Source organism: Poromitra crassiceps, assembly GCF_964638095.1.
Source record: "Poromitra crassiceps genome assembly, chromosome: 26".
Lineage (NCBI taxonomy): Eukaryota > Metazoa > Chordata > Actinopteri > Beryciformes > Melamphaidae > Poromitra > Poromitra crassiceps.
The window spans coordinates 8,265,220-8,275,219 of NC_139640.1; the positions used below are offsets into that span (position 1 = coordinate 8,265,220).

Consider the following 10,000-nt stretch of genomic DNA (forward strand, 5'->3'; position numbering starts at 1 on the left):
TACTGAGCTACAGAGTGTATAGTTGGCTGTCTGTTAGGACCTGCCTGGTTGGTGCCCAGGCCCCTTTCACCATCTAGCCCATTAATTGATCCAAGCAGGCGTGCACAGAGGCATCATAGTGGCTCTTTATGTTCAATGGGTGGTTTTATAGCTGCGGGGATGCGCCCGGCTGGCTGCTGCTGTGTGTCAGCGTGTGCGTGCCGGGTTATGAGGGTTGTTCGTCTGTCATTTGAGACGGATGCAGGAGTTAGCATGTGATTTGACTAGGACTGCATGTGGCTGATGTCAGTGTGAAATGGGCTCAATAATAAATGCTATCTGCACTAGGGCTGCTCGACGATGGTAAAAATCATAATCACGATTATTATTATTATTATTAATATTTTACAATTTTCAGAACAAAAACAGGCTCAGACAAAACAGAACAAAACAAGACCAAAAAAAAACATATATATATATATATATATATATATCACCATTTCAATGTTACAGCGTTGTGCTATCGGCCACATCAAGTGTTTATTGTGCTTGTAAGAGATGTGCGTGGGATAATGACAATTATTTTTGACTGATATTGAAATCGCAATTATTTAATGCAATGACTGACTTTGGCAGCATCCCGCATTTAGTGAACTTGAAAACACTTATGTTTTCAATGCTGTTTTTTTTTTTAATAAGTGAACTGAAAAACAAAGGGATGCATGAGAAAAGCATAAATAAATAGGCTAACTAAAATAAATAATATATATAAAAAAAGAAATTGACTCGATTATCTTGTTTTCGTAATTGTGGGAAGCCAAAATTATAATGATAAAATGATTAATAATAAAAATGTGATGAATTGCACTGCCCTAATCTGCACCCTACAGTATATACTTTATACTGATGGCAGTAAACGTGTCGCTAATGAGCGAACACATCTAGAAACACACAACATTATAGTTCCTTTCCTCTAACTGACATTTCCTCCACATTGTACTATTATTACTGCTCGCGGCAATAAAGCAACGCGACACGGAGCGGGAGACCCAGCGACACTCCATTCTGCTGTGTGACTTTCATTGGCCTGTAAAAATGTGAACGGCAGCACCGTTTTTGCTGCTCTCATAATAGTAGTTTGTGTTCTCAATCAATTGATATGAATCATAAACGATCGTCCTAATCTGTCACAAGCTGCGCTCACAAACAATACTAACGCGTTCAATTTGAAACCTGCTGTTTCCCCTATTATTATTATTTACCAACGAAAACAGGGTCATCGCTAAATGCTTGAAGAGCATCAAAGGACGCAATTACAGTCAAAGAAAAACAAGAAGGAACACACACATCATGAATTATTACATCATCTAATAATGTGTGTGTGTGTGTGTGTGTGTGTGTGTGTGTGTGTGTGTGTGTGTGTCTGTCTCTTTGTCTGTCTTCGAGGTCCCTGCATGAGAAAACCCCCTGATGGGTGTATTTGTTTTTGTCACAGTGTGTGCGGAAGGAAGTTAGGAAGGGAGAGGATGGTTAAATGATGTCCCATATCCTCCGCTCTCTGCCTTTTTCTTTTCCTTTTCTTTCACTTTTCTCCCTCACATATCCAAGTCACATTTTTAATGGGCTTCACTGGTGCCACCATGGAATAAGTGTTGCCAAAGCACTTAAGGGGCTTAAGTCAGCGGCGTGCTGAAAATATTAAGCACTCAAAACCAGCCTTACAAGGATCCCTGCCTGCTTCAGTATGCAGAGGAGGTCGCGCCAGCATTTAATACTGACAGTATTATAAAACTCTGACAAGGGAGAGGAACGGATATATATATATATATATATATATATATATATATGAAGAGTTCATTTGCAAAAACAGGTATCTCCGTTTGGATTTTTTATCATTTTATTTTATATATTGATGCATTGATCCTGTAATTAATTTCTTTTTGGGAACTCTTTATTATCAATCATAACTAAAACATATTCATCTGATAATTTTCACATACATCACCTCAATAATGTTTTCTATGTGCACTCCAGGGAGTATCAAACAGATGTTAATTTTAAGAATGGAATTTAAGAATGAATGAACTCTTCATATATATATATATATATTTATAAAACGGCTCTCTCAAATCAAGCAATCTGATTGGTTCACAGCCATGGTATAAATACCGTATACCACTCTCATAACCCATGGCCATTGATTATTATTTGAAGAGCCATGACGCATGATGGCGCAACTCTCTTACTAAAAGGCTTTGGTTACCTCAAATGACAATGTAGAAAAAACAAAATGGCGGAGACAGCTGTCAGATCCTTGTGAATCGATCTTCGCTTATAACTTTACTAATACTTCGAGCTCGAGCTGCGTGTGTTGTGGCATATATCCCGTTGCTCAGCAGCTCAGGTAGGGGTTGATGGGGCAGCTGTGAACCAGGTTTGGGAGGTAGGGGTTGATGGGGTTGATGGGGCAGCTGTGAACCAGGTGTGGGAGGTAGGGGTTGATGGGGCAGCTGTGAACCAGCAGCAGAGGAGGAGGGAGGGAACGGGGGCCAAGGTGTGGGAGGTAGGGGTTGATGGGGTTGATGGGGCAGCTGTGAACCAGGTGTGGGAGGTAGGGGTTGATGGGGTTGATGGAGCAGCAGTGAACCAGGTGTGGGAGGTAGGGGTTGATGGGGTTGATGGGGTAGCTGTGAACCAGGTGTGGGAGGTAGGGGTTGATGGGGTTGATGGGGTAGCTGTGAACCAGGTGTGGGAGGTAGGGGTTGATGGGGTTGATGGGGTAGCTGTGAACCAGGTGTGGGAGGTAGGGGTTGATGGGGTTGATGGAGCAGCTGTGAACCAGGTGTGGGAGGTAGGGGTTGATGGGGTTGATGGAGCAGCTGTGAACCAGGTGTGGGAGGTAGGGGTTGATGGGGTTGATGGGGTAGCTGTGAACCAGGTGTGGGAGGTAGGGGTTGATGGGGTTGATGGGGTAGCTGTGAAACAGGTGTGGGAGGTAGGGGTTGATGGGGTAGCTGTGAACCAGGTGTGGGAGGTAGGGGTTGATGGGGTTGATGGGGTAGCTGTGAAACAGGTGTGGGAGGTAGGGGTTGATGGGGTTGATGGAGCAGCTGTGAACCAGGTGTGGGAGGTAGGGGTTGATGGGGTTGATGGGGTAGCTGTGAACCAGGTGTGGGAGGTAGGGGTTGATGGGGTTGATGGAGCAGCTGTGAACCAGGTGTGGGAGGTAGGGGTTGATGGGGTAGCTGTGAACCAGGTGTGGGAGGTAGGGGTTGATGGGGTTGATGGAGCAGCTGTGAACCAGGTGTGGGAGGTAGGGGTTGATGGGGTTGATGGAGCAGCTGTGAACCAGGTGTGGGAGGTAGGGGTTGATGGGGTTGATGGGGTAGCTGTGAACCAGGTGTGGGAGGTAGGGGTTGATGGGGTTGATGGGGTAGCTGTGAACCAGGTGTGGGAGGTAGGGGTTGATGGGGTTGGTGGAGCAGCTGTGAACCAGGTGTGGGAGGTAGGGGTTGATGGGGTTGATGGAGCAGCTGTGAACCAGGTGTGGGAGGTAGGGGTTGATGGGGTTGATGGAGCAGCAGTGAACCAGGTGTGGGAGGTAGGGGTTGATGGGGTTGATGGAGCAGCTGTGAACCAGGTGTGGGAGGTAGGGGTTGATGGGGTTGATGGAGCAGCAGTGAACCAGGTGTGGGAGGTAGGGGTTGATGGGGTTGATGGAGCAGCTGTGAACCAGGTGTGGGAGGTAGGGGTTGATGGAGCAGCTGTGAACCTGGTGTGGGAGGTAGGGGTTGATGGAGCAGCTGTGGACCAGGTGTGGGAGGTAGGGGTTGATGGGGTTGATGGGGTAGCTGTGAACCAGCAGCAGAGGCTAATGCAGAGATTCTATCAGGAGGCTTATCCCAGATTAAATTTCTCTTTGTCCTTAAGGCTTCTTGGGTAAGAGGAAGTGTGGAATTTATTTCTTATGTCTCCCTCGAGGTGAGACGGGTGAGTGGGTTGGGAAGCATGTGTGTGTAAAGTGTGTGTGTGTGTGTGTGTGTGTGTAAAGTGTGCAAGCGTGCGTGTGTGTGTGTGTGTGTGTGTGTGTGTGTGTGTGTGTGTGTGTGTGTGTGTGTGTGTGTGTGTAAGTGTGTGCGTGTGTGTGTGTGTGTGTGTGTGTGTGTGTGTGTGTAGGCGTAGGTCTTGGGGGTTTATTAGTTGGCGCTGTGTGAAGGTGGGTGTGCATATCTGAAAGGTACAGATAAATGGAATGAGTGCTGCCCCCGGGGGGCTGGAGACGAAGTGAACATGTACATATTAATGTGCTTTAAATTTAGATGTGAACTCGCTCACATTTGCCGTGTCTGATTGCATGTACTGGATGTACAGTATACTGTGCATACACATATCTCTCCACCAACATTACGGGTGGAGACACAACATCAATGTTGTGTTTTGTTCAGATGTGAACCAAACAGTACTCGAGTACGCAAGGGCTTTTCAAGGTTTGTTTTATAGGCGGCACAAAGTCACAGAGTCCTAGAAAGTTGAAACACAGTACTCGTAGGAAACTACCTTTTCATTCTCTAACAAACATCTCAACTGTCCTAATTGCGTAGCACCATCTGATGTTCTCTGCACTATAAAACAAGTAGGCTACACAACATTATTTACAACTACTGCTGACCCAGGTCTGAGAACATTCCCTCTGCTCTCCTTCCTCTCCTCTCCTCTTCCTGGCTTTGCTGTTTGCCGGGCTGACTTGGTGCTAACAGCTAGCCTGGAGCCATAGCGCTAGCTAATCCAGGCTGGGTTGGCTCTGAAGAACTCCCTAATTAGAAAAGTCACAGCTCCTGGATCTGTGGACACTATCAGTGACGGCCGTTTCTCCAGGCAGGGCTCAGCCTACTTCGTGCTCCGCCACCACACACTCCCCGGCAAAGAGGTCGATACACACCGGCCCATCTGGGGTACACCGCTAGTGACACACGACCCGTCTTTCCCCTCGCCGCGTTAGGATTACGCTTTCCTTTTTCTTTGACCATTTCACAATCCGTCGACAGCTGAGACGGGGCAAAAGTCAATATGGCCTCACAACGTCATGACAGGCGAACAAAAAGAGGAAAGAAGATGTTTAGATGTCATTATGTGGATGGGAGTCCAGCTATGGACAAGGATAATGTGTAACACCAGTAGTGTGTTTCTTCCATTTTAGCCTCACCTCTCTCCAGGCCCGGTTTTACAGGGGTGCAAAAGCACGCATTGCACCCTTATTTTAATTATCTGCATGGTCAGTTGAAAAGAGTGTTTTTTTTTGTTTTTTTTAATAAATGCTGCAGCTGCACACTTACTGATTAAACTTGAATTATAATTAGAGATGCTGCGATCCGATCTTGTGATCGGATATCGGCGCGATATCAGCCAAAAAACATGGATCGGATCGGATCGGATTCCAGCGAAAATGACCGATCCAAGGCTCCGATATAAGCACTCCATTCCATGACTCCGCTCCAGGATTTCTATCCAGCATGCAGCAGCAGCAGCAGCAGCAGCACACAGAGGCCGCGTTGAGCCTAGGATGGCCAGGGCCAAAACATCAGACACACCCGTCCTAAACCTATGTGCGATTCGAAATCACGCGTCCGCACCATAGACTGGCAAAACATGGCCGCCAGTTTCAAATGATAACAAAACAACCACTATTGCAATTTGCAATACATGTCCCGCAAGGTTTCTGAGATTAGGGGAAGGTCTGAGCTGGCGTTACGCTAAACCAAACGTGGGGATGAGGCAGCGGATTTGTTTTGGCGTTAACGTTAGCTGTTGTGATGATGGCTAACGGGGCTAACGTTAGCTAGCTGGTTAGGCTATCTAGTTGCAGGGCAGCGCTCCACAAGCTTGTTGTGACCAAAACCCCCGCATTTAAAGCATTTCATACTCCCAGAGCTGGCGTAAACCATAGAGAACCTCATGCATTAGCCTACTCAAAATGAAACGTCCAGGGTTTGTGTCTCCAAAATCAACTAACGCTAACGTTATATGCAAGCTAACGTAGCTAGCTGCGGAGCACTCATGATCTAAAAGGAAAACGAATGCGCACATAGCCTACATAATTGTCAACATCACATACATGTATTTTCTTTAATCTAGACTACAGGCATCATTTTTCAGTCAAAAGTGAAACGACACAGATATGATGGTGTATAGTGAGGCTTTCCATGCCTCACTATAGAACTGGCCCCATGCAAAATTCAGACCGCTTATATGTTGCCATCATGCCAATAAGAGTCTAAATGTAATTTTTTATGTTTTATCTGCAGACTAAGCAGCTAGGCTTTCGGTTCTATAAAAGCCATTATTTTTTGTATTGACTATTGAGTGATACACTTTACTAAAAAAAAAAATTATATCACAATAGTGATGTCAGATTTGCTTAGGTCAGAGCTATGGAATATTAAATCATCCATCTTTGCTCACAACATTTGCCCTTTCTTCTTTTTTACCCCAGGTGTGCATAAAATACAGGTTAAGAACTTATGGAAAAGTCATGGAAATCCATTGGTCAAAATGTGTATGAACCCTGAAGGGTTAAATTGAGCATTTATGAGAGATTTCAAAAATATCGAGATATATATCGTGTATCGCGATATAGCCGAAAAACATCGCGATATTCTTTAGAGGCCATATCGCCCAGCCCTAATTTGATTGTTATGTTTTAGTTTTACATCAAATGAATTAGATGAACTAAATCGTTTACATACTATATTACCAAAGCACACACATACATACCTAACCCTAAAAATGTTTGTTGCCTGCTAGCTATCAGACAGCATAGAGAGACTTAAATATGTGCTGTATCGGTATCGGATCGAAATCGGTATCGAATCGGGTATCGAAATTTGATCGGAATCGGATCGGTTTTGAGCTAAAATATCGAAATCGGATCGGAATTGAAAAATCTCGATCGCAGCATCTCTAATTATAATTGTTGTTTTTCTTTGTTCTTTGATGTGAATTTATGGCTTTTTGGCACCTATATGTAACCTTTTAAGGTTGAGATAATTGTATTATCATTATAGGGTCCAAATATTTCAGTAAAGCACTTGAAACACTTGAAATATTCTTGCTTGGCTGGTATCATTCTACTTGAAATGATGGTCAAATGCATTATTTTTTAGTAAAATAACATGTCCAATTTTTCGGGCGGCACGTGCATGTGTGCACCCCTTCCTATCTAGGATGCATCCCATGTCATCTTGTTGTGGAACCGGCCCTGCCTCTCTCTCTCTCTCTGTGTATCTATAGTAAAGCAGGGGGGATTAAACTCTTCTCTCTCTGGCAGACGGCAGCAGAGTTGGCAGCGTCTCTCCGCTGGGTTTTTTGGGGGGGTAGAAAGGAAGACAAAAAGGTGCCGTGGAAGAAGCCTCATTATTAGTCTCGTCCCATTATGCCTCCATCACGCATCGACCCCACATTAACAGCGGCAATTTCCAGCTCATTCTTGTCGAGCCGCCTGGCAATGAAGCCGGCGTTGCCTCCTGCAACAAAACGCTCTCCAACAACGACTGCACCGACGGAGAGAAGCCGATTACGACCGGCGCTGCTTGTGCAGCAGCTGAATAAATTGGTTCAAAATCTCAACAACACTCCAGTTAAACCGCTATCCTTCGTATAATTCGACAGTGTGCGATCAGATCGAGCGGTTATCTAACCGGCGCAGGACTCACACGGGTTGACACTATAGAGAAAGTCAGAAGAGGCGATTATAGTCCTCCTCAATAACACCTGTAACACATTTTCGAGAAAAAAAATGCACTCGATAGACTCAAGGTAAGTTGCAGGTTTTCTCATTCACGACACACAGCCCAGCGCCTGAGAGTCTGTAGGCCAAGAAAGGTCCCTCATTAACAAACAGACGGTGTTGCTCCTGTGGCCCTCTCGCTGTTTGCATACATGCATTAAAACCCAGATACACGCTGTACAGTATGTATGAGAAAGCATCTCCCAGACATTATGCATTAACCATGGAGCCATCCACCTGGGATGCAACCCAATGCTAAGCTGAGCCACTCTTTATTCAGTTGGATAAAGGTAAACAGTGCTACCTGCCAAGCGGAGGGGAGGTTTTGGTATAACGAGTGTTTCTCTGTGTGCTCTGAGCCACATGCTACGCTACACCACCGCCGCCTGCTGAGAGTCGCACACTCATTACCCCGCCTGCCTCCCAGTGACAGAGCTAAGCTGCTCTGTTCTCCCCCCGCGCATCTGCCCCGATCTCTGTCAACCTTCTTTGTTCTGAGCGTCTGTCTGTGTGTCTACCAGTTCAATTGGGGGCATGTGCTAACAACATCTGTGTGTGTTGAATCGTGTTGGGAGTTAGTAACTAGTTACTAAGTAGCCTAACTAACTGCATTCCACTACTTGTCGCAGTAACTAGTCATCGAACAAAATTACTTTTTCAAATTTGATAACTAAAAATGTTTTGTTCTTGTTCCTAAAGTTGGATGTTTGAACTTTACTGTGCAGAATGAATGATGCAGTTTGACACTAGAAGGCTGTATTCACATTGAAGGCTGTATTCACAAGCTGTCTGCTGAAAGTGGAAAGTTACTCTGTGCTCACTGAAAAGGTGATGGAGAGGAAGTCATTTGAAGGCTTTTAACAAGATAATTAAACTTTCTTTTTCTGGGAAAAACCTTCAGACACAAATTATTATTCGTATTGTGTGTATACATCTTAAAACATGACTTTAGGGGGTCTTTAACCCATTGATACCTGATGAAGCATTTGCGTGTATATCCCTCATTTGTGTGCGTATCCCTTTAAGGCCATGTCCACACGGAGACGAGTTTAGGTGTATCCGCTAAAGTTTTTTGTCATATAGACGTTTCGTCCAGATGGAACCGCGTTCTGGGACTATACGTTCTTTGAGTATACGCTAATTTTTCAAACCGGGTCCCAGAGTGATTAAATCTGAAGACGCCACCCTTGCATTTCCGTGTTTACAACCCATACGCATCTTTCCTGAAACGATGACGCCATAGCCCCACCTCTCTCCACCAGCAACAATAACAATCATGGCAGTAGCTACTAAGCCTTTTGGGGATCTTGCAGCAAAATATAATGCTCCTCTATTACCACCGTCAGCAACAAGTGGACACGGAGAACAGCGTGTACAACATCCTCAGGGCTCCACACAGCTGACTCTTCCCATCCACCCCTCCCCTCCCTTCATCGGATATTTCCCAGAAGGCTTAGCGGCGGCTAAATTTTTACAATAACACAAACAAAATCAGGCTTAACGTGTTAGATAGAAATTATATTTATTTTTAATACAACATGCAATTCTGGAATATTTTAATATTGGACAAAATGAAATGAAATGAAATGTAAACCCTGAGTGTAACCGACATACTCGGCTTGCCCTATATATAGCTCTCGTAAATACAACATGAATAGGGAAGTGAGAGGTTTGAGGAACACACGGTTGCACTGTGATGTCCACTCGTGTCCACTCCAACAAGACATTAGCTTACTTGACGCGACTTCTTCAATAAATACACATTTATGCCATGAGTTTATATAATGTATATTTATGTTGCATCATTTAGCCTGTGCTGTGATGTGCAGGAGCGGCCAATACGCTGGGATGTGTTTGCAACATGTCTAAAGATCATGGAAGTGGATGATATCAGGAATGTCACCGATAGTTAACGTTCTATATTGTAGGCTACAGGGAGACCATCAGCCCTGCTGAACAGCTCTGCATTTGCCTGTATACTGTAGGTTTAATCATTTTATTCATCGACATGGCAAACCTCCCCGCAAAGCCAAGGGTTTAAGCTGCTCGCTACAGTGAGATACACATTATAGACTGTGCAAAAAAACGCTCCACACAGGGGGGTACGGTGGTGCAGTGGTAAGCGCTGTCGCCTCACAGCACGAAGGTCCTGGGTTCGATTCCCACCTGGGACGCTGTGAGCGCTGAAGGAATGCGTGCCCATCCGCATGTCCTCGAGTGCCCACTGCCCGGGTGGGG

The 10,000-nt window shown here is 45.1% G+C and overlaps 1 protein-coding gene across 1 annotated transcript in view; it reads right to left on the minus strand.

The window, feature by feature from the left end:
* The window catches only part of LOC310798921 (cell adhesion molecule 4-like), a gene marked incomplete at both ends in the record, with an annotated part of 40,516 nt that extends 39,898 nt beyond the window's left edge, over positions 1–618 (minus strand). Inside the window, one exon of the mRNA XM_083661478.1 lies at positions 608–618. Coding sequence (XP_083517604.1) covers positions 608–618 — 11 coding nt within the window. The remainder of the gene's footprint in view (positions 1–607) is intronic.
* Between the last annotated feature and the right edge of the window lie 9,382 nt (positions 619–10,000).